General features: G+C 41.1%; 1 protein-coding gene across 1 annotated transcript in view; it reads right to left on the reverse strand.

The window, feature by feature from the left end:
* pdia5 (protein disulfide isomerase family A, member 5) overlaps window positions 1–15,819 on the reverse strand; it is a 53,694-nt gene extending 37,875 nt beyond the window's left edge. The window contains exons 1-2 of the mRNA XM_080038648.1: window positions 15,749–15,819; window positions 3,124–3,250 (exon numbers count right to left, since the gene is read on the reverse strand). Of these exons, the coding sequence (XP_079894774.1) occupies window positions 3,124–3,250; window positions 15,749–15,814 (193 nt within the window). The 5' untranslated portion in view covers window positions 15,815–15,819. The remainder of the gene's footprint in view (window positions 1–3,123; window positions 3,251–15,748) is intronic.
* Between the last annotated feature and the right edge of the window lie 8,188 nt (window positions 15,820–24,007).

Genomic DNA, 24,007 nt, shown 5'->3' on the forward strand with positions numbered 1-24,007 from the left:
ATCTTGCTAAAAGAATCTAGAGCCCAAAGAAAGAGATCACTGAGTTTTGGGATGGAGGGGAGATGGGAGAAGGTTTTTTTTCTTCTAATACCTTTCACTGGATGGATACATGCAGAGGGGTTTAAGTTACATCAGCTTTCAACATCTTACAATAGCGTGACTAAGCAGCAGGGGATGGGGGGATTATACGGGGACACACAGACTCTGCCGAACACAGCAGGCAAAGTTTTGTCGAACTATAGTCTGTACCTGCTGCATACTTACTTACTATAACTACTTTTTTCTTTCGAACCCGGGCTAGTGCAACAAGGGCTATGTTCCAATACCCATCATACTACTCCCCTGCTATTTAGTATAGTAGAAAGAAGATGTAGGATGCCCCAATACATGTGGTCAAATTCAGCATACTGAAAAAAGTACCCGGATGCCTACTACATTCGGTCGTGACATTTATGTTGATTCTGACCCAAGAATGAGCCTCAAAGTGAAAAGAACCAGGAATGCTACAGATACACAAGCAAGTGGCAATTTCAAGGCTTAGAGACTTAATGGGACGCACTCTACCTGGTCAGCTACCCGGGTGACCCCTTACTAACATATCCTGAGCCACAATGAATATTGAGTGTGCGCTCATTCAAGGTAGACATGCAGAGTACATGACCGCTGGATAATAATTGCACAATCTACCATTTCAAAGAAGAAATGTGGCTGAGTTATGCAGTTTGTTTTCTGTGTAAGGAAAGAGGAGATACTAGAGTGTAATAAGTTGTACCTGCCACAACAACACACAGTAATATTACTGATTTCTATCAGATCTGGCAAGCAAAGTTGATTCAAGCAAACCAAGTGTAATATAGCAAACCTTGTGCAACACAATACATCATTTTTTATACTCCCTCACGAAACCAAATGTGTTTTATTCCTTTCATAAGGAGAACAATTCCTGAAAACGCTCCAGGTCTAGGCTATATTTAGATTGTTATTTAGACCTGGCTGTCAGGGGCACAGCCATGACTCCCGAGGGTCCCACCTTGCACTGGGTTCATAAAAAAAACCATCTGGCAGTGTCAGCTTATTTATGGACCATGAGGCGAGCAGATCCTGCTAGGTAGATTTTGCAATAAGCACACTGTAAAAAGGTGGAGTCAGTGACTCTGGAGAGTACTTGTTGTCAAAATTAGATTGTCATAATCAGTGAATATTTCCTCACAATCCACTACCTGTATGTACTGTGTGTGCGCTGAAAATTTTTTTTTGTGTGTAAATACACAGCCAGGCCCTTTAAACTACCACAGAGCCTACAGAACCTGGGCTGTGTTAACATTGTATTTTTTTTTCAACACAAACACAGTACGGACAGGTAGCGGAACTTGAGGAGATATTCACTTTTTTTGAAGTAATATTGACAGCAAGCGTTCTCCAGAATTGCTGACTCCACCTTTAATGCACTTGTTAAAGTAAACCAGAGGAAATCTCTTCATGCCGAGGGTCAGAGGCAGGTGCTGAGTAACAGACTTAACTTTACTCAGGAGAAGGAATGGATGTGTGATAGAAGCCGCCACCTAATTGGTTGGTGAAGAGGACGTTAAACCAATGTGGCAGAAATCTCGATGGGAACCTTTGATTGTCTCTGAAGAAGGAATGCCTGAGTGACACTGCAGCCAGAGATCAATCAGAGCAACCGCTTGACACGTACCAAGCCATATCAAACTACGAAGGCTGATACGAGCCATGCATGATCAACTAATAAAGCTATAGCTGTGGGGCTCTGGGAGTCCTCTGCTGCTTTTTGAGGGTAAGGAGGGTTCTTTTTTGAATGGAAAACGTATTTATATCAAGCAGCTTCTTATGGCAGCATGCAGAGCGCCTTCCTCCCAGAAATATGCAAATTGGAATGGAGAATTAACATCTACTGGGATGAATTAGGTGTTCCCATAACGGTTGGATGAAAACGCTGCTTTGATCATTTAGTTTGACTGTCTTTTTAACATTTGCTCTCTAATTCTGGGAGATAAGACTTTTCAAGTTCATTATTAAGATAGACCACCAATTTAAACATGTTATCTTAAATCTGCCAAACTCTACATTAATTAGGCTATATTGTACTTTCGCCCATTTCATTTTAATTGCAGCCATTCTACATCAGTTGTTGTGTATTTGATGTATTTGCATTGTATATTGTGTATGTATTGTTTTTGCTTTGCATTGGTTTGACTCATCAATTGATCTCTGGAGTATAAATAAAGGTTAAAATGAAATAAAACCGAGTAGATTGTGTTAAAGCTGCACAAAAGAACAATATATCTTTAGATCCGGTGGTAAAACATTATAATCAATCATATCAGAATTATTGTTCAGAGAATGACACAATTTGAAATATCACTTAATTGAATGTTTGAATTCATATCATTTTCCATTACTGAAGCAAAACTTTTGAAAAAACAAACAATACGTCTGAACCTTGATAAACTTTCAATTTAGGAATTTGAATTAACACATAATGTGGGAGAGACCGTCAAAAATGATACATTCTTAAACAACCTCGGCTCAAACCTCTTTCAAACTAACTATAAAGGCCTAAGTACATAATTATATGACTATAATTGTCAGTAATGTTGCACTTGTTCATAATGATGCCGGCACTAAAAGCAATACTTGTTCTTCGTGAAATAAGCATGACAATTGAGATCTAAGTCTAAAGGAGGTTCTGTTCTAGTTGTTTGACACACTACGGGTTGACATATTGCATGTCTATGAAAAATCTGTAGTTAGATAGATGGTATTACATCAAAAGTCATTTGGTTTTCCAGCGCTCTACAACAACCTCTACACAGTGACAAGCTGTTCAGGAGTCATTGAGATAATAGTAGCATTATCAGTGGGCCATTACTGTGATTGTCTGGCTCGACGGCTGTCCTCTGCCTCGGGCCATTTACAAAAACAATTGACATTTATGCTGTTACATATAAGAGACAATAAAACAGTATATTTCCGAGAGCAAATTCAAGCCCCAGACTAGAGAAACGTTATTTTCTTAATATCAGCTTAATATCCGTTCAAATGTGCACCCTACTGTAAAAACCTGTAGCCATTGTGAGTGGATGCGAGTGTCTTGTAGGTCACCTGTCTTGGTGTAGAGCACCAGGACGTTGGTTCTCGTCCTGAGCAGCTTCTTGAAGTCTTTGTGGTCCGAGACCTTCTCTATGAGAGGAGACACCTTCACTGCCTCCAGCACCGGCAGCAGCCACACCTGGGAAGACACACACACAAAACAAAAACACACACAACTGTTAGCAAAAACCTTGAGGATATCAACACAAAGCAACAGGACTGTTTATTAAGAATAGATAAGGTTTTAAGTTACCAAGCAAAATGTGTATGTTGCTCTGAGCAAAAATATCAGGAACTTGCATCCATATTCATATACTGTAGTAGGTCAAATATTTTACCAACATATACTTAAATCACATATAGTTCCAAAAAAAGACAAATACATCTGCCAATTTTCAATCTGCCAAGAGTCTATTATTCAGGCATTTTTACCAAAGCAAATATTATTTCTAATGTAAATTACAATGAAATTTACAAACCACATTCATGCTCTGTAGACTTTAACCTGTTTCTGCACACACTATGAACTTTTACTCTTGACCCACTTTACATTTTTAGCTGCACTTGTAGTAAAGCTCAAATACAGTCAAAATGATCAGTATGCAGTTTATAGTGCCCGACAAATTCATACTATTGGTTGTAATAAACCTTTAGGTGCCACTGAAAGGGTTTGAACTTTAAGACTTGTTTGAGAATTCACGTGGCAAGCAATGTGGCACATATTATTACCAGTTTGATATTTAAATGAGTTTCAGTCCATATGCGCTCTGAATCATAATGTCAATGTGGAAATAAGGACAGAGTAAGGGCTCAGGGCTCCGTCTCATATCTTTGCAGTGACTCATAATTGCCATAAACAAAATCAACGTTTTTTTAACTCTGTATTTCTTCTGAAGTGGAATGCTTTATGAAATCTTCAACACCCATTTATGTTATTACTGATTTATTTTCAACACTGACAAAGAAAAGGATGTTGATTTCATTATATCAACTTACACTAAAGGTGACTTCAAAAGTAAGCAACAGGTGTGCATCATTCTACTTCTTCTACTTTACAAATACCGGTAGTCAAGCTAATGCTGCGAAACACCCACTAATGAAAAACAAAGCCCATATTGAAAAGGCTTGCACTCTAATCAAAGCTGACTAAGAAAAAAACAAGAAAACCCCCAAAACAAGACTGATTACACTCTAGCCATATGGAGGCAATCCCCTGCATTCTAATGGTTTCTGTGCCATCACCATTCATTAAACAGCTCTTCCTTCCTGCCTATGGAGAACTAAATTAGACACCAAACATTGTCTGCACGCTCAGCAGATCCTGCCAGATGAGTGATGTCACCCAGAATGAAAAGAAGCACCTGTCGGGCTCATTTCCTTAGTTTAATTCCCAACTGGATTCTCTGAGTATGATGGGAATCTTAAGTCACCGCACTTCACACAAACCGGTACATTTCGAATTTAAAACAAATGGATGGACAACTTAAAGCTTAGTGCGTAACTTTTTCATATGAATGAATGTCAGTTATATTCATTGCCAAATGAGTTGACACAAAGTTGATTAAGCATATCAGCTCCACAAAACTCTCTGAATGTGTCAGTATGGCAGTTACAAACTGGTGTTGCCCCCTGACAGGAGCTCAGAAAAATGTCCAAGAACTTAGCGCCCAAGAAATGTTTCAGTTGTTGATTCTACTAATAAGAAAAAAAACTTGGACGTACAGAAGAACATATTAAATCCATGTGCAGCCCCCAGAGGCTTACCTCAGGTAGACCTGCGGACAGTGTTGTTGTCATTACTCATAATTCCTCATAGGTATGCACTATAGCTTTAAGTGCCTTACATCAGTTATATAATTTATGTCGAGCAGTTTTTATTTTTTTCACTCGATAAGTCTGACTGGGCGAATGTGTCAGTTTTGCGACTGGTACCCATGAGAACCACATTGTGAAGGTTGAGCTAATTAAGAGGCTAGCTAGGTGACACGTCTGTGCTAAGGTGCCTGTGGGCATTCAGTGGTTATGAGAGCGAAGAGCTGCGGGTAAGATTTAAAAAAGAGATGAGACTGGATGGCAGGCTGTCTTACTCATCCAAGTGAGATAGGAAATGTGAAGGATCAAAATGATGCAAATTGAATAAAATTCTCATAAAAATCGCTCACTCTCTCTCCCTAAATATTAGCATATTTACTGAAATTGAAATTGTCATGTGGAAATATAATGTTGTATTGTTCACTAAAGAAGAATTATAATTACTCAGTGATGCTTTTTCTGTGTCAAGGAAGTCAATAACTTGTAAGAAAGACGACGATTACATATTGTCAATGTGACTTCATTCTGGGCTATACGGTTTCTTTGAGGGCGTTTCAAGGAATACTCCACTAAAGAAGGTTCTCAGTATCACTCCCCCTGTGCAGGCTTGAAAAGGCTCTGCTAATTTATAGATGTTACAAAGGAACCCAATCGGGAACCATGTTCACAGAAAATCCTGTCAAAATACAAAACGGAGCATCTCAATCCACTCTGGTAGTAAATCTCCTTGTCTACTTCTGATCCGTCCATGTTCAGTATGTTCCAAAGATTCCTTATTTCTCCATTAAATCAATAAATACAGAATTCCTTAAGAGATTTTCGGACCATTGCGGAGTGGTAAGGATGTTTCGACACATTTTTGGTTTTAAGCCATTCTAGCTCGCCTTCGGAATGCATTATAACCATAGTACAATTTATATAGATTGATTTTCAGCAAAAAAAGATACTAATCAAGCTTTCATGCAGTACACAGATTTCAGAGTTTCCCTAAATGGAGAATTTCAGTCCAAGCAAATTCAGAATCGTAATCGTATCTTCACCGAGGGACTTAGTTTGACATGGATAAAGATCTGATTGCATGAAGGGCGGATATCCTTCTTTAAATTCAGTTGTTGTTTGGCACAAATCATGCCCACAGTGTTAGAAGCTGAATACTGGTCATGCGTGTATCCCAAAACAACCACAGGTATATTAATGATTCATAATGCAACCAGACAGGTTTCCTAATGACTTCCTGTAGCTTTGAATGTACCGTCTGATACCTACACCTACGCTCTAGGCAGCTGTGAATGACACTGATGCTGTCCTCAAGCCAACACTGCCCATCGATGGGATTTTTCCAGCAACAGAGGTGCGAATCATCCTTCAGTGACATACAATAATAACTAGGTAGACTAGACTGTGGTGCTGACAGTTTCTTCACATGGTATTATAAAGTGACTGCGGACGATTTAAGCTTTTCTTCTAATACAACGTCAGTTTATCGCAATGAAACACGAGAAGAGGCGGCAAAAAGAGAAATCATAAATGCAGCAGAGCAGGGTTATGTAGAGTGCATTCAAATGACATGTAGAGTGGAAGTAACACAAATGTGATCACAATAAATTATTTGGAATTCAATTTATTTTCATGTAGAAGTGTTGTGTGTTGGTGCTCCCGTCTGCCCTTTTTAGAGCACAATTCATAACTTTGAGGCCAGGTTATTAATGTGTATTATACTCAAGGGCGTAGGAACCGGGGGGGACGGGGGGGACGTGTCCCCTCCAATATTGGAGACAGGCGCATTTGTCCCCCCCAAAAATGATACCGCGAGGAGAAAAATATTTGATTTTGAAAATGCTTTTATTTTGAAAGCGCAACACAGCTTCTTGTCACCGGCCTCCTAAATGTGTTTGTTTTGCCCCGAACCGAGCCTTTAAGGTAGCGCGCAGGGTTGGGAGTTTAGGCATTCAGGCGGGAGTGCCCATTTCAGCGCTGCGTTGAGGGCACACAACACCATCGAGCCACCGGCTCTGAGGCTCAGACTGTTCGGGAAGTCTTTCCTTTGCAAAGGCAGTTAGAACGCTACTCGGTGACTTTTTTCACACGTTTACCTGTTCTTTCTGTTATGCTCTGCGCAAAAGCTCATTCACGACTACTTCATCCAAACCGACTTAAACAGCTCTCTGTGTATCGTATCGCTAATTTAAGCCTGTAAACAAACCTAGTGCTGAGTCCGCCTCTCTCATGCTGCTGCTGCTGGCACATCAGAGGTTCACTGCTTCTGAACGTTACCCAGCATGCGCTCTCTAATGGGCTCGGGCTGCCTACTGTAAATATGGGTTTTCAGGTCGATGCAAGGTGCGATTTTTAAAAAAAGAAAAGAAAAAAGGGTGACGTTTTTATTCACGAAACATTTGGAAACTAAACTTGCAAGAATTAAATCTCCCACACAGTATAACATTCAAAGTATGATTCAGTGTTTCCCCCACGTTCTCCGCCGCTGCCATTAAAATCCTCCTCCTCATTATTCTACTTTTTTTCTTTCTTTTTTTTCTTGGTACGTAGCTCATTTTAGAACCGGGGCAATGCCTAACATAAACGCTGTCTATGCGTCGGAGGTGAATGTAACTTAAGGCCAGGACACACCAGCCCGATAATCGCCGTCGTCAAAAAAAATGGAGTCGGCCGTTTCAGGAAGCTCCAGCTTCCCGTCGCTGCTAAAGAACACACCGAGACGACTGTTTATTTTCCGTACGCTCGCGGGACGTAATGTCTCCACAACAGCAGGCGGCGCTAATCTGTATTGTGGCCCGAAAAAATACGAAAGCCGGAAATGATTGGACATCTCTCTAGAGCATAAACATAGATAGAAATACGTATTTATATTTATGGACCATAAGAGCACAATTTTTAGCAGAGAGTGTCGAGCATGGTGTCGAGCAGTCAACAAGGGTTGATGCATGTGAGTACTCTCAAAACGAAACGAACAAACACATTAAAACGATGGCTAGCTGTTGTTAGCTGTTTGTGCTACCCGCCTCACTTCCGGGCTTCACTGATTCGCTAGCCCTCCACCAATCAAATTGCTCCAAATGAAAGACGGTCGGCCGCCGATTGAACATGTTCAATCGGCGGCCGACAGGCTCAAAACAAGCCCGACGACCTCTACGTCGGCCGACGTCACGGCACACACCAAACAGATTCGTCTTTTTTTTTGACGACGGCGATTATCGGGCTGGTGTGTCCTGGCCTTTACTCGGCGGAAAACAGAAACTAAAGGAGGGGAGCGGCTCACTGTAGAGTCCCTTTAGTCAGTTTTCCGTCAGGGCTCTGTGTATCCGGGCTCGAGACATACAAACAGATCGCGGAACATTCACTAACGAAACAGTTAGTGGCTGAGCGAAGAATGTGGACTACTGTAGGCTACTGGTGCAAATTCCACAACTCATTACTTGTTACAGTTTAGTAGGCTACAATATGTAGGCCTATTCATTTATATTTGGCTGCTCCACCAGTCCAGGCAGGACAGGATAGTTAAGTTTCAGTTTCGTTTTTCATCTCCGTGTCGGACAGCTGTTCGCTCAGCTGATGGGCTCGAGCCTCACGGAGCAGACAGCGGGAGTCAGTCTAAAGTCAGTGATGATCACTCTCACAAATCAAAAAGCTAAATTATAAAATAAAGCTATCTCTTCTTCCCTCTATCTGTCTGTATAGGGCCTATATTTCTCTCTCCACTGCACACTTAGTCACTACCACTAGTTTTAAGGAAGCAGAAGGAGGATTATACCCTCATTTTGCACTTTATTATTTTTAAATATTAGAAGATTGCAGGCAAGTAAAATACCACCAGCCACTACATTCTCAATGATAGAGACGAATAATTACCTTTTTTTCTTACAGTTTAAATCAAATATTTGAACAATACAGGAGAATAAATATTTGAAAGCAATACAGAATGCATGATATTACTGCATTGTATTGTATTCTATTTTTGTCACCAGGAACCTAAATGTTGTCAATTAGCCTACTTTACATATATTTGTTGCATACAAATTCACCAGAATGCAGGAAATTAAGTGTTGAATGCTCAAAAATGTATGGGGGGACACCCCCAGACCCCCACATTAAAATGTGTCCCAAACCACAAATCACAACCTACACCCTTGAAATTCATGAATAGTTTTGTTTTATTTGTATCTATAGGCCTTTGTATATTTTTATCACATTATTTTAAATTAAAGTCTTAGGTCCTGCTTATCAATTGCTCATAATAACCAGTAGGCCTACTTCTGTGTTGGACATTACTGAACCTCTTCCCATTCATAGCGCCCAATGTCCCTGTCTAGTTCCATGTCCCCAAAAAATCAAATAAAGGAACCCCCCCCCCCCCCTGATTTACCGAGTCGTCTCTAGAGGGGTCGGGTGTTTGTCACCTTTTTCACCTCTTATGAGTTTGCAGGTCTGGTTTAAGCATTAAGCAAGAACTGTAAATACATTGTGCAAATCATTTTCTGCGTTGTGGCATTTTGTGTAATATTCATTTCTATACAAAAATGTCAAAATCTGTAAGTAAAGACAAAAAAAGGCAAAGTTGCAACACCAATAATCCCATCTATCTGAATAGTAATTAGTGCATATTCTCCTCTCAAAGTGCACTAGATCAATGCATTCAAATGTAAAGGGACCCCCCTAGGACGTTCAGGGACCACGCCACCGCTGCTGAAAAAAATCCTGCGGGGAAACACTGTTGCATATCATATATACTGATTGTTGTTTGTTTTTTTACATTGGATTTTTTTCTTGTTATTTTACTACTTTTGTCTGGAAAATTCCTTAATATCAGTGTTTCTGCATAAGTGGATTTTCAATTCATAGATATGGTGATATTTCATCAAGTTCTGAGGTGTCTTTATGAAGGGATTCAACAGGTGTTATGCAAATTATTCTGTATATTTGATCTATTTATTATTTTCAAAGCAAATTTGAAAATGTCATATTTTTGCTTTCCATGGAAGGTGGCAGATGGTTGTCATACTGATGTGGAAAGCTTCTGGAAGTACTATTAACTAACCCCCCCCCCCCTAGCTGTGCCAAAAAGCAGGCGCAGAGATCTTGCAAGGGCAAAAAAATTCTGCTCGCGCGCTCAGCGCGCGCTCGCTTCTGTCCCCCCCAATGTTAAACTCGTTCCTACGCCCCTGATTATACTATATTGAAAATGTACTTTGTTGGATTATTTGTCCCAAGCTTAAGAAGTGTAAAAGTTATATTTCCATAAATGAAAGGAAATGTGAAAGACCCGTTCGTTTTAAGAGCTTTTCTGTCACTGATGAAAATGGGTTTCAAAACTATAACTCAATCCTATTTATAGGTTGCAGCTAGTGCCTTCTCATTGTATTTTGTGTTCCACTGGAAGCTCTCGTAATGCATGAAACCGGCACAATGGATCAGAATGGAGTGGAGGGCCGCATGGTGGATAAAGAATTATATAAAATATGAGCGTAATCCTGGATTCAGCCGTTCACTTAGCGATGGTAATGAAGGCCTTTTTCTGTGGATTCAAGGGACAAGTTAATTGTACCCTCTCTTAGATGATAAAACCAAATAAATGGGGCAGACTTATTTCAGTTCACCACATTCAAATACACCCCCACCGCTACCCACACTGAGAATCCGGCATGATATGCATATATGCAGCTTAATGTGTATAACAATGAGGGCATGATGAACTATTTTTCCTTGGAATTTCTAATAAGTGACCCTCATTACCATTCCTAAGTGGGAAGAAGCCAGAGCCATGAATATGTGCAAGATACGAATGGAACTGCTGGTAGGGTACTAAGGATTTCACATTTCATAGATGTATATTTTTTTAAAGATAATGCTACATAATTTAATTAATATAATTATTTTTTTATATGAAAAAGATCCCATAAAAGACTACAACCAGACTTACATTAGGAATATATGGCAGAGGTATAATTTCATTTTCTGTTACTTGCTCAATTAATTTGCTAACTGTATGGTTTACTTTAATATTGTAACACACAACCAAAGTTAACACTAAACACTGCCTCAGTCTTGGGTAATAATTCTACAAATTATTTAACTGTCAGGGAAAATTCAATTCAACAGGTCTCCACTTTATAAAATAGCTCCTGAATATTGTTCAGCTACATGATCATGCTAAAGACGCAGAGTTTTACCATTGTCAAAGACTTGTTTACACTTGAGGGAAACATCTTGGCTTCAGTGACCTTTGTCCCCTGTCTCAGCTGGCCCATATCTATGACTTTAGTACCAATCCCCTCTCCCTCTGCTGTGAGTGTGCACCGTAACAGTTGTGACAGGCATTATAACAGGGCTGCGTTCAGAGCTTTCAGACACTGTTATCCCCCATTTTAACTACCGGTACCTCCTCTCCTCTACACACACACACACACTAGGCAATTATTGGTACAAAGCAGATCAATGGAGATGAGACAAGAGGAGAGTAGAACAATATGGAGTAATACACACATTCACTAAGTTGTCACAGGTATCAGGTTAATTACCTGTAGTTACCTATACTATTACCTCAGTGGTGAATGACTATTCTATCTTCAATCTGGTTATCAGTTTTAAAAAAGAAGGACAAAAAGTTGTTTCCTTTATCCCCAAATACGACTTTGATACCCAGCCACTGAACACACCACAACACAACAGCTATTAAATGAGCATGTTTGAATCAACCTCTCGCAGACATTTATTGCACGGTTATAGTAATAGACTTTGCATTTCGTTTTAGCCATGTGTGTACATTCTAAACTGGGTGTATACAGCGATCCTGCTTAATCTGTGATAAGTCATATCTCGGCCTGCCAGTAAAACTGTTCATGCTCACAACGATAACAGGTAAAAGGTAAATTAAAACGCCACTATCAAATCCACGGTGTTGCAAAGCTGCCAGCTCCTCCCTGATGGTGGGAACAATAGGACAGCAGCTTAAATGTCAACTGGCACGACTTTAACACAAGTGTGATTTCTTTAAAAAAATAAAACATAATCTCATAATTGTAATATACCTGAAATGATTTCCTCATTGCACCTTCCTCTCGTGTTAGGGTCGCCACCGACCCGTTTTGAATTTCAAATGCATAAAAGAACCACTTACATTTTGTTTATTGCATTAAGATTTCTTGACTTTGTCAGGAAGCTCTATTTCAACAAAAACATTTTTTTTTAAATGTTTCACTTAATTATAAAATGCTCTGGTGGAAATTATAACACTGATGGTGTTAGGGTCGTTTTCGACCCGGTTATAGAATTAGATGTAAAAAACAATAACTAGAGCCAAAACTGAAATCATAAGTGCACTGTCAGCCAACACAATGACAGTCAGCTCCTCTCCCAATCATGTGAGCTCTGGGAGGGTTCTCATTTTGACTTTTTTTGCCCTTATACCTGCATAAAGGCGAAACAAACAGATGGGCATATCCAGACATGTGAGGTCAATTCAGTATAGAGTTGGTGACTTGCAGAGTGCACATCTCCTATTTGCAGTATTCAAAAATGAGGAGATATACAGTGAGCCAAGTTCTGGATCATGTTTTTGGTGAAAATGGCCACCTGATTCTGAAAATAAGAGGTGTCAGGTCTGCCGAAGCACTAAGGACATAAAGATAAAAGTATTGAGCTTTATCTGCAAGAAATATTTCTGCAAAGAACACTAAAAGTGTTGCTTTTTGTCACACATCTGAACACACAACCATACATATGCACACAGAGACTTTTACTCTGTTTTCTTTTACTAGTTTTGGAACTAGTAATTGATTTCGATTGGTTTGATTTGTTGATTGGTTGTTGTTTATTTGACCTTATACATCTATATTTTGTGTTGTGACTTGTTCTGATTTTCATTGTGTGTTTGTATAATGCTGAAATAAAAGTTTTTTTGCTGTTTTCTGAAATAAATATATATGGGTCGTAATTGACTAGTAACACCATAGATGTTAAAAAGGTCAAAAATATTAATATGAAAAAATAAATAAAACAAATTTAGTTAAGAAATGTGTTCTCATACCCCTCAGTAATAATCAGGTAACACAACAACCAACTATTTATTTATATGATTCTCTTGAGGTTCATTTTACCATTTTTTTTAATTGAAATTGTGGCGCATACTGACAAAAAAAAGGCCCAGCCGCCTACACCAAAAATATTAAAAACAATATTTTCATGGATAAGGAAGCCTAACAAGGTAACCAAGAGATGAGAAACAAACTGGATGATAGATAATTGTTTTTAGTGTTTTTTACAGCTGATTTCAGACACGGGTCGAATCCGACCCGCTAACACCATGGATGGTAGCAGAAAGTTAACACAGGAGGAAGGTTAAAACTTGAATGGCATTCATTGACTGAATGATTCAGAACAAACTCATATTCAGTACTCTGAGGATATCCATTTAATGCTTTATACATCAACAACCTTATTGTCCTGCCCTAAAGGTATGTCCCGTGGCCACGTTGCTTATTTAGCAGCAGGTGTGTTGCAGCCCCCATCCTGTGAGCCCACACCCTCCCATCTGCTGTGACATAACCTGCTTAATAAATAGCATCCACCAGTTCTAGTAAGGGCAGCCGTACTGTATCAGCACAAACCACACCAGTGTTTGTCAAGCACTTGAGTTTGGTCTCTGACTAATGAGCCAGTCAGGTGTGTATTGGTGTGTGCTGATGTGTGTGGGTGGAATGGCTGATTGTAGAGGAAGCCACGTAGCATTCAATAACACACGCTGAGAGCTGATTTAGAGGCTTCTTAGCTCCCAAATGAGCAGAGGAGCAATCAATTAGCAGCTTTTAGTACCTCTCACGTTACAGGTATCAGTGGAGAGGCTCTGCACATTAACATGCTACCAGGCAGGCCACTGTTGCAGGATATTGAACCGGGATTTTTTATTTGTTGTACAGACCAAAATGTGTCTACAGGAATGGAGTATATTATTTAAAAAGGTCAAGTACACAAAGATGGCATTGATTATCTAGTCAGGTTCATTACTTGATTTAGAGGTATCATATCCTTATTATGACTTTAAAGCTGGAAGCCCTGAAATGAGGTTGCTTTGGTGTTACTACTGTTAATACATTTGTTGTCGAATGTAAGCAATGCTAAATTAAAACCTGCTGCGAGCCAGCACTATAACCTTAACATTTCATTCCAGCTCCACCCTTGTTTGCAAAGGCTGTTATACACCAGGAAGCGGAGCAGGAAAGGGTAGTAAAGGTAGTCATCACAGTTGTCTAAGGCTAGTGTAACGGCTAGCTCTCCAATGGAGCTCAAACAATTAATCAATGTTTTTTCTTAAAAGACCCCAAATCAGTGAGTTTTGGGGCTCATTATAGCTCATTTTTAAACTGTTCAGGTAACCATTTCCTTTCTTTCTTACAGATACAAATCAACTTGACCATGAAGCCCGTAATCATTTTTGCTAATGTTACATTATCTTTTTGTGTTATCTTTGGACAAAAATGTGCCTGCCTGCTCACTGTGACAGGTTATATTTCCAGACAAGAGGGTTGTTTCTGTTATTTAGCCTCTCACTCAGAATGTCTCCTGTATGAAACTGGAATCTACAAATAGACTGGGCATGAACCTTGAAATACTTTCCCTGGATGAAGCTTTCCAGGAATTTAGATCTTGTGTTTGGAAATGTTAATTGTATAGTGATTTATCAAGCAAAGAGAGAACTGTGCTGACATGTTCACTCATGTGGAACATTTTTACAGAATAAACAATAGATCAAAGGCCTATTAATAGATTCAAAATATATAATATGCTCCCAAACCAGTTTATGCAAGAGATATTCATTTCAATTTCAAGATCATGCTGATCAACCAGTTCAGCTCTGACTGTCACATGACGTGGAAGGATACTGCACTTCTTCCAAAGGGCGCTTCCGTTGCGCACGCGCGCACACACACACACACACACACACACACACACACACACACACACACACACACACACACACACACACACACACACACACACACACACACACACACACACACACACACACACACACACACACACACACACACACACACACACACACACACACACACACACACACACACACACACACACACACACACACACACACACACACACACACACACACACACACACACACCAGCTCGAGCTCACACCCACCCACCTGTGTGTGTGTGGCCCCAAACTTGTTCAAGTCACACAGTTTGGAAACTTTCAATTCCCTTTCCGTAAATCAGATGACTGTATAGCCAACGGATGAGCTTCTGTCACTCTGGGTCACTGTGTTATAATAACAACAACACACTTACCTATCGCGTGAATTACACACATTGAAATCACAGCAGAACCAAGTTGCAGCTATACGTGAAAGTGCACGCGCGCAAGAGAGAAGGGTAAGTTAGCTCAAGGGTTACGGTTCCCCCCCTTTTCACTGGACGTTAGTTATGGCTCAGACACAGGGGAGGGACCCCGTCTCTCCGTGTACACAGGACGCCGCTGGCTACAACCCCGCTCTCTGGAGGCAGTTAAATCTATGAATACAGTGATTTGTCCTACGCCACACAAACCGCAGCCCGCCCGCATTATCACTGGCTGGTTTAAATGTTGGCAAGTTCAGTCAAGGGCTGTCAACTTCACCTCCTGCACGCGCAGGCTATGAGACGAGACAGAGACGCGGTGGAGGAGAGCTACATTTGATATATATTTCCTCTTCAATTCCCATACGCACGCAAACACCCCGCAAACATGTCACAGAAGGTTACAGCGGTCCAAATACCAAACACGCTAGAGAAAAAAAGCTCGTTTCACTCACCAGTAGCGCCAAAGAGAACATTTTCGCCTCTCTCATCCCACTCCCGTAGCGGTTCCGAGAGGCCATGATGCCGTTGCCACGTCTGGATACGCAGGCGCAGTCGCGTTTTCCAAGGCTCCTTCGGCACGGCGCAAAGCTCCCTGGGAAATTGAGTCTTCCGGAATACCCCGGCGGGAGTTGTCGCACCTGCCGCCTCCGAGCAGCAAGACGCCGCTATTTAGGCAGGAACGAATACATGTAAGTAGGCCTACTGTAGTCCTCATAGGCGTACATGGTTTTGTTTTGCATGCATAATCTGTAGGCTATTTTGGGCCATATTGCAAGATTAATTAGCCTATGCGAGGGGGTAATTAACAAATGGGCTTGTGATTAAGGCTCTTAATTAGCTCTTTATCAATTCACTTCCTTTGGAGAATTTGGTGTGATTATAACTATGAGACGTCACGTGCTCCACAGCATCTGAGGCATGCAGTGTTTTGGCTTAGGCCTTTAGCTTATGCCTTTACAGAGTAGGCTAACGGACTACACAATAAAAGTTAAAACAAATGGTTTTATATTTTAACATGAAGCCTACAAATCAACTGTTGACATACTTTTTGGGAAGAATACAATAGAAGAAGTAGGCTATGTATTCAATGTAACCCCTTTTCAATGCTAAATAAGGAATAATCATGACTTCCATTTTTATTCAATTTCATAATGTAGTCTATTGTTGAGTCACCTATTGCATTTGATGTAGGCTATATTCATGACAATGTCTCACTATCAGGTGCATAAATTATTATTATTTTATTTTCTATATTTTCTTTAAATGTGTAGTTTAGTTTATGCGTAGGCCTATTGCGTTTCTTATTGTGATGCTGAAAACTCTTACATTACCATTTTGAAGTTGAAACGTATCAGGTGTTATTGCTCAATGTGAGATATGATGGGAAAACCCTGCAATGATTAGTTTTCTGAATGGAGTTTGGCTGGCATACTATTTTCCTTAGCCTGCACCTGGCTGATATAATGACTATAAGCCAGGGTATAACCACCACTTCTTTTGTATTTGTTTTCTGTTTGCTTTTTACTGTCTTCTTTTGACAAAACAGCAAAGCAACAAATTAAAAACTCAGATTCCCAGTGGAATTATATTGCTAAGTTACCACTTGCACGCAGTATACACATCCTGTCCCAGACAACAACATGCAAGTAAAAACCTTTCCCTGAAGTCCCCCCTCCCCCTGTCTCCCTCAGGTTCACCGTGCACGCTCTGAATCATTCTCAAAAACTCTCTCCTTCTGCTTATAGACGTACGTGCTGTTAGACAGAGGGGTGTCCAATCCATGCGCGTTTCCTTCCATACTGCGCTTGCAAATTGGTCCCATCTTTTGCTGACTACCCCTCCTACCCCCCCTCCGGTCTCTCCCCAACCCGGTGGTATCGTCCGCCGACGTTCAAGGGGAGAGAGAGAGAGAGAGAGAGAGAGAGAGAGAGAGAGAGAGAGAGAGAGAGAGAGAGAGAGAGAGAGAGAGAGAGAGAGAGAGAGAGAGAGAGAGAGAGAGAGAGAGAGAGAGAGAGAGCAGTTGCTGGCTGCAGGTCGCTTGGAGAGGGACGCACACAGCGACTGTAGAGGCACAAGAGTATAGAGCCCGTCTGTATTCTGTCTCTAGTGCTTAGAGCGCGAGTCTGATTGTCTCTTCGTATCTACCTGGCTTTGTCATCAACTTGGGGAATACAAACATCTTCAAAGGTAAAAGGAAAAACCACTTTTTTCTTTCTTTTCTTTCCTGATACAAAGGCACTTATTTATTTTATTACGGTGCGTTGTGCATCGCGTTCCAGCTTTTGATGTGTGGTTACAGGCGAAATGGTTGTTGCTCGACTTTGATTAAGGTGCTTGTTGTTTTAGTTTTTTACTGGAGAGACTAAATCAACTCAATAGCCTGCCTTTGCTTCAGTAAAATGCTTAAATACATTAAAAAACATTCTGCATCATCACAATTGAATTGGCTATACTCACAAGCTTTATTCAGCCATGCTGTGGAGTCGTTTTGTTTTCTCTGGACCATTTTTTTTCTGTCAGAGCAAGCTGGTTTGAGCAATGTTGCGTTTTTATTCGAAATGGTCAACACTTTCCTACGCTTTTGCCCACTTTGACTGTTAAATAGGGGATGTGTCCGTTGATAACATGTGTTATTCAGAGCGGTTAGCAGTTCCTTTATGCCACCCCAGTTTGACTTTCCACTCACGTTTCATCCCAGGATCAGAGGAGCGTTTGTGGGCTGCAGGAGCTGCCTGTGTCTGCCACATTAGCGCTGTCTCAAACTTACTTTGTGCTCGACCCTGCGCCCTTTTAGTGGCGATCCAGTGGAGATGTGAACTTTAAAAACTAACCCCACGGGGAATTTCACTGATATGGAGGTGGATTGATTAGGCGTTGTGATTCTCAATAACATTTATATCTATTGTCTTGATTGTCTATATTCAAACGTGGCAAATTCATTTTTGAGCCATTTGTCTTTTTTCATACTTTGTTGGTGTGTGTTGTCGCACGAGTCAGACTCAGAACTGCCGATAAGAATGACTCATCCCCGTTAAATTCCAATTAACAAAAGGTTTTTACGCACGGAATTTGCAGCCATTACGCACACTGAGAAGTTGGTGTTTCACGTTCTTGTATTGTTTTCCTAATTCCGGCACGCTTTTGTGGGACTACTTTTACATGAAAACGTGTGAAAAATCAGCTCAGAAAGTCCTTATAAGAGCATGTGTCACTTGATTTGCTTCTCCATTTTTACTCGATACAGACATTCTAGATCTGTTTCATTTTACATTCAAAATTATATGTGTCCTGCAGAAAGCTTCCCAGAGTGGGGATATCGAACTCAAATATTAAGTAGGCCTATTATTAAATAGGACATTTCCTTTATTGCAGTTATTTAGGTTTTAATTATTGTGAAATGCATTGTTGGAGCCGGAGACAGGCTGTGTTGTTTCAGAGCAATAGAGGGCAGTGTTGAGCAGCACTGTATAGCACTGTACAGCTGCGATAACACCTTGCCAGGTGAAGTTTGCTGCTATCTGCTGTGCTCTCCACAAGTGGAAACAAAGGCAGTTATGTTCAGATGGGGCTCGTCTGTCGTCTCTTAAAGGTGCAGTGCTCATTTAAGCTTGGATAAAATGGACAAACATAGGGATAATTTATTACAAGATTGTTGCTTGTGTGTTTTGCATTCTTTTTGTTTTATTTTATTTATTTATTTGCTTCTGGTGGTTGAATGTCAAGCACTTTTGAACACGCTTTTATGATATCTGCAGGGTGTTCAGCAGGAAACGGCTTTCAGATACATTTAGTCTATAGCCAAAAATCCAATGGCTTAAAATATCACATTCACTCAACTAAATGAATCAAACAACTTTTTCACTTGGAACCATTTCCCCAGCACTACCATTTTTTTTATAGAGCTGCACTCTTCTCATCTGTATAATTTCATTGAGCTTCAGTGATTCTGTGTCTTCAAAAGCATCAATGAAAGCCACTGTATAATTCATAAACACCCTCACATGCAACTATGAGCATGGCATGCTTTGAGCTCTAGGAAACCTGTCAGATGACATATAGCTTCTTTTTTGTTGCAGATATTGTTTTTTTTTAGATCACTTTTCTTCTCGACAAAATATGCAATGAACAGAAATTCCAATCCAATAGATCAAATATTAATATTACTGGTTTGCCACTGTATTATCCCTCTAATTACCTTTCTAAATAGACTGATGATTGCACACAACCAAAGCACAGAATGTTTTATTCAATCCTCTTTCACGTCTAGTTCATTCATCCACACCACACGTGTGAGAATCCCATATCCCCCACCCATCATCTTTTGATTGATATTCATATATTCTTACAGGTTCCGTCAGGCCCACATGCTTGTCTTATGGATGATTAACGCTTTTCTCACGTGAAGAGCTGCTTCTAGTATCCTGGGTCAGTCCTTTTCAAATGCAAAAACCGCTTTTCATCTTTTGATGAATTTATGAGGGCTCTTGACAGGTCCAGCAGAGCGAAATAGATCGGAAACAAAACACACTACTGGATGGACGTCCCCATCCCCTCCAAAACTCCTCTCGCACCACTTCTATGTTCTTCTTTACTTTCTCTTTCTCCCTCTCTCTCCTCCCCTCTCTCTCTCCTTTCTCTCTCTCCTTGATGTCCTTTTAGTGCCAGTGTGCAAGTGTGTGAAAGTGTTTTGTTCTTGATTAAATGTAGAGGTCTGTATCTTTGTGGCATCTGATGTCGACATCAATAATTCATTTTCATTAACAGATATGGTAGGTGCTGAGTAGATGAGCAGCCCCTTCATCAACATTTTAATGACGCACGTTTAAACTGTATATGTGCCATGTGGATTATTCTCCTGTTGTTGGTGGGGATCGTTTGACATGGGGACAAACGGATATGAAAGTTTAATGTTTGGGAGAACTTGATCTGTCCTCTCCTCCATCCGATATAAGCTCTTTTCAAGGTAAAAGTATCAGTATGGTCTGCCTGACCACCTGTGTGTGTGTGTGTGTGTGTGTGTGTGTGTGTGTGTGTGTGTGTGTGTGTGTGTGTGTGTGTGTGTGTGTGTGTGTGTGTGTGTGTGTGTGTGTGTGTGTGTGTGTGTGTGTGTGTGTAAAGAGATAACAGATGAAAGCAGATAACAAATGCGATTCGTACCACTCCTCATACAGTCAGGCACCCTTTATATTCCTTCAGGTGTATACAACTAGAAAATACATTTTAAGGTAGAACAACTCCAATTCTGTTTTTCTCATTTCAAATAGGCAGCTTTACACTGACCAAACCCATGGCAAGTGACAACATCTGTTGGATATTGTGATATGTGTCTTATCACTGTTTGGCTTTGTCACGCACGTCAAACACAAGCTCTCCAGGACATCTTTCACCGCTCATATGAACCAAATCTCAGTTTAGTAATGCACCGTAACCCCTCCCAGTCCATTTTTCTTTTACTATCCTAGTTTGAGAGCAGCCACCACAAAGATACCTTTTCACGCTGGAAGCCCCGAGGAGGATGCTCTGAGACCTGCTGCGAGGCAGTGAGTGGCCAGCGGAGACGGGCTCTGCCGACCGTTGATCTTGATTTTGCTCTCCTTTTTTTTCCACCCTCCCTGGGCCTGGCATGTGAGAGCAGAGGGGAGAGAGATTGTAGACTTTTAAAGTGGCCTTCTTGAGGCAGGATTCACATGGTAATGAGGTCAGGGCACACACTGAAGCAAAAACAAAGCTGTCCGCATGCAGAGAGAGCCGAAAACATACCACCTGTTTTTTTTTTCGGGTTGAGATGTTTCAAGGAGAGTGAAGAGACTAACAGAGAGATGCTTCCCTCGAAGTGGCTGTATAAATGTTGAACAGTGCTGGAGTGTGTGCGGCTCTGTGTTATGTAAATATGATGCCAGGTTTGAAATCACAGCTTCTGGGCGCCTGTGCCTCGTGGCGGCAGCCCTGCATGGCCTCAATCTTCACTGGGGTCTTTTTATACCCAGAATGCAAAGCTCTGCTGCTGCCTTGTCACCTGTGTGTGTGATTATGCTGTTCCACACAGTGCTGCTGACACAAATGTTGCCATTTTACATTTGCGCACTCTCGCAGGTCCCATGCTACTATGGTACCTCCTCATATAATTCTAAATGAAATAACTCAGAACAGAAACTTTGTAGTAGCTTGACAGTAGAATGTTTACCTTGGACAATTTTACTGTCAGCAGCAAACAACTGTAGCTTCACAAGACGCACTTTGCTTCACCTCAACGGCGCCCTGATGTGAATCCTGCGACTTCAGCTCAGTCTTTTGTTCACGACTGTAGCGTGTTTGAGGGAGGATGTACTGTTCATGTGATAACCAGACAGTTTGAGTCGTCAGCCTGGCGGGTTGAAATAAATAAATAATTCCACAACGTCTGTCTGGGTCCCACTTCTCAGTCTCCCGTGGATCACATTGTTCCACACTGCAGAATGATATTGGCGTGGCCTTGGCTAGAGGTGTCTGTGTGTGTGTGTGTGCGCGCGTCTGTGTGTGTAACCTGGTCTCTCTCTCTCTCTCTCTCTTGCCTCAGCACACACAACCTCACCGTCTGTGAAATCAGACACGGCCGCAGCGTCTCTGCACTCTGTCTGCAACCCTGCTAATGAATGCTCGATGCGACCCAACAGTCTCAATTTGTCTCTGCTGGAACGTTGTCGTCTTGGCCGTAATGCTCCAATAAACTGCATGTAAAAGAGGAAGGAGAAAGGGAAGAAGAACGGCATCATCATTGTTTGCCATTCCTTTCCCCTGGGTTGTTTGTACTGCACATGTATAGGTGAATGGAGAGGAAAAGGGCAAACGGTCTGTCAAGCTGAGAAATACGCTGGAGGGAAACATTTTCTGCCATAAAACATTCATTTAGTATTGTGTAAAATGATTGTTTAGGTTAATCAGTTGACTAGCTTGTCATTTTGGGCATTAACCATTCAGCAATGTCAAAAATGTGTTGTGTACAGATTCGGTTTTGGACTGTCAGAGAGAACAAGCAGTTTGAAATTGTGAATCTTGGAAAATGGTCCCCTTTTTTACACAAAGAGAGAGACTACACAAAGAAAAATAAAATAATGACTTGTTGCAGCCCTGGTTTTGCGGTGTAGTGAAATTTCATGAGAATATACATCTACCATGCCTTTCTACTGGCATGGATCATTCCAAGGCCAGTTTGTGAAACTGAAGGTATACTTACTTTCCTTTACAGCATCGAAACTATTCAGTGTGTTCCTTCTTTTCACACGTTCTCATTGTCGACCCCCCCTTGGTTGTAAGATGAGGTGTGCGCGAGTCTGGGGTTGTGTTTAGTAAGCAAGTAAGTATGCGCTCATACGTCTTGTGTGCGCATGCGTGCATGTCTGAGCAATTTGATTTTTTTTCTCTTTGTGATGTGTTGCGAAGCGGACGTGAAGGCATGTGCCTTTTCTCTCTCTCCCCCGGTCCCTCCTCTGTTCAGCCCCGGTAAAGGTCTGAGCTAGGGCAAGAATAAAAGGGGCGCGGGAGGAGGAGAAAGTGCTCCCACAGTTGATTTGGCCATTGTGGTGGGGGGGGGGGGGAAGACACACACTATTCCCATTGATGCTGTGGACGCATGCATGGCTGAAACCCCCAGAAGCTTTAGGAAGGGAAGCTTATTCAAGGCTTGATGTGACCCGTAGGACTGGGGTTTTGGTAGATGGGTGTTGTTGAAAACCTTTTGTGAGGACGGTGGGAACATTGTACTCCGCTCTACTGCCTTTAATACCACTATACGCTGAACCACTGGGCCTGTCAACCTGGATGGGCTCTGAGGTTCACTGTTTCTTTTTTTTGCTTTACAAGGCTGTGAGTGGAGAGGTCTCTTATGTTAGAGGTCTCAGGAATTATCCACGTTCTTTTCAAAAGCATTGTGTTTGGTGTGTCTACCTAAAGTTTTATTAGCATTAGTTTGTTTCGGTAGCAGACCTTGATGAACTGCCTCTGATAGGTCAATAACTGGATCATCAGAGAGTAAGTTAAGTTTCTTTACTTGTGTGTACACAACAAGGTACATCGAAATTCGTTCTTCGCATTTCACCATGTGCATCTCTTAGGGTCAGCAGTCTGGTGTTTGTGTGAATGGGCCTGTTTGTTTGCAGGTCCATGTTGTGTGTTTGCATGTGTTCATATGTGCGTCTGCTTTGCGTTCTTTCTGTACAGTAATGGAAAGGAAATCAGCAGTTATCTATAGGCAGCTGGTCTCCACTTTCACCATTACCTAACCCTAAATCCCCCGAGCACATGTAATTGGACAACCACATGGCAGGCTGTTATTTTCAGACAGGGCCCTAATGATTTTTCAGCACTAAATATGTTGAGCGCAGTTGTCTGTAAATTGCTTAATTCACTGGAGAGCAAAGGGGTCACTGAGGAAGAGATAACTCTCTCCGGCTCATTCGGACTAATGTTTTGTACATATTTTCCTACGCTCCTGATAGGATCTGCCTAGTCTATACTCTTTTGCCCTGTCAATGATCCTTGCCTGATTCACATGCATTTCCTCCAAACCCTGTCATAACTGAAACTACTGGTCTGCCTTTCTCAAATTAATCATATTATATTCTAACAATCTATCTCTTCGAATAATAGGATCAGTACAGGATTCTGTGACAGTAATTGAATTGAGTTTGTTGTCCAGGATTAATCTGTAGTCATCCATTGTAACAAAAAGTTTT

Source organism: Ammodytes marinus (genome assembly GCF_949987685.1).
Source record: "Ammodytes marinus genome assembly, chromosome: 12".
In the NCBI taxonomy this organism is placed as follows: domain Eukaryota; kingdom Metazoa; phylum Chordata; class Actinopteri; order Uranoscopiformes; family Ammodytidae; genus Ammodytes; species Ammodytes marinus.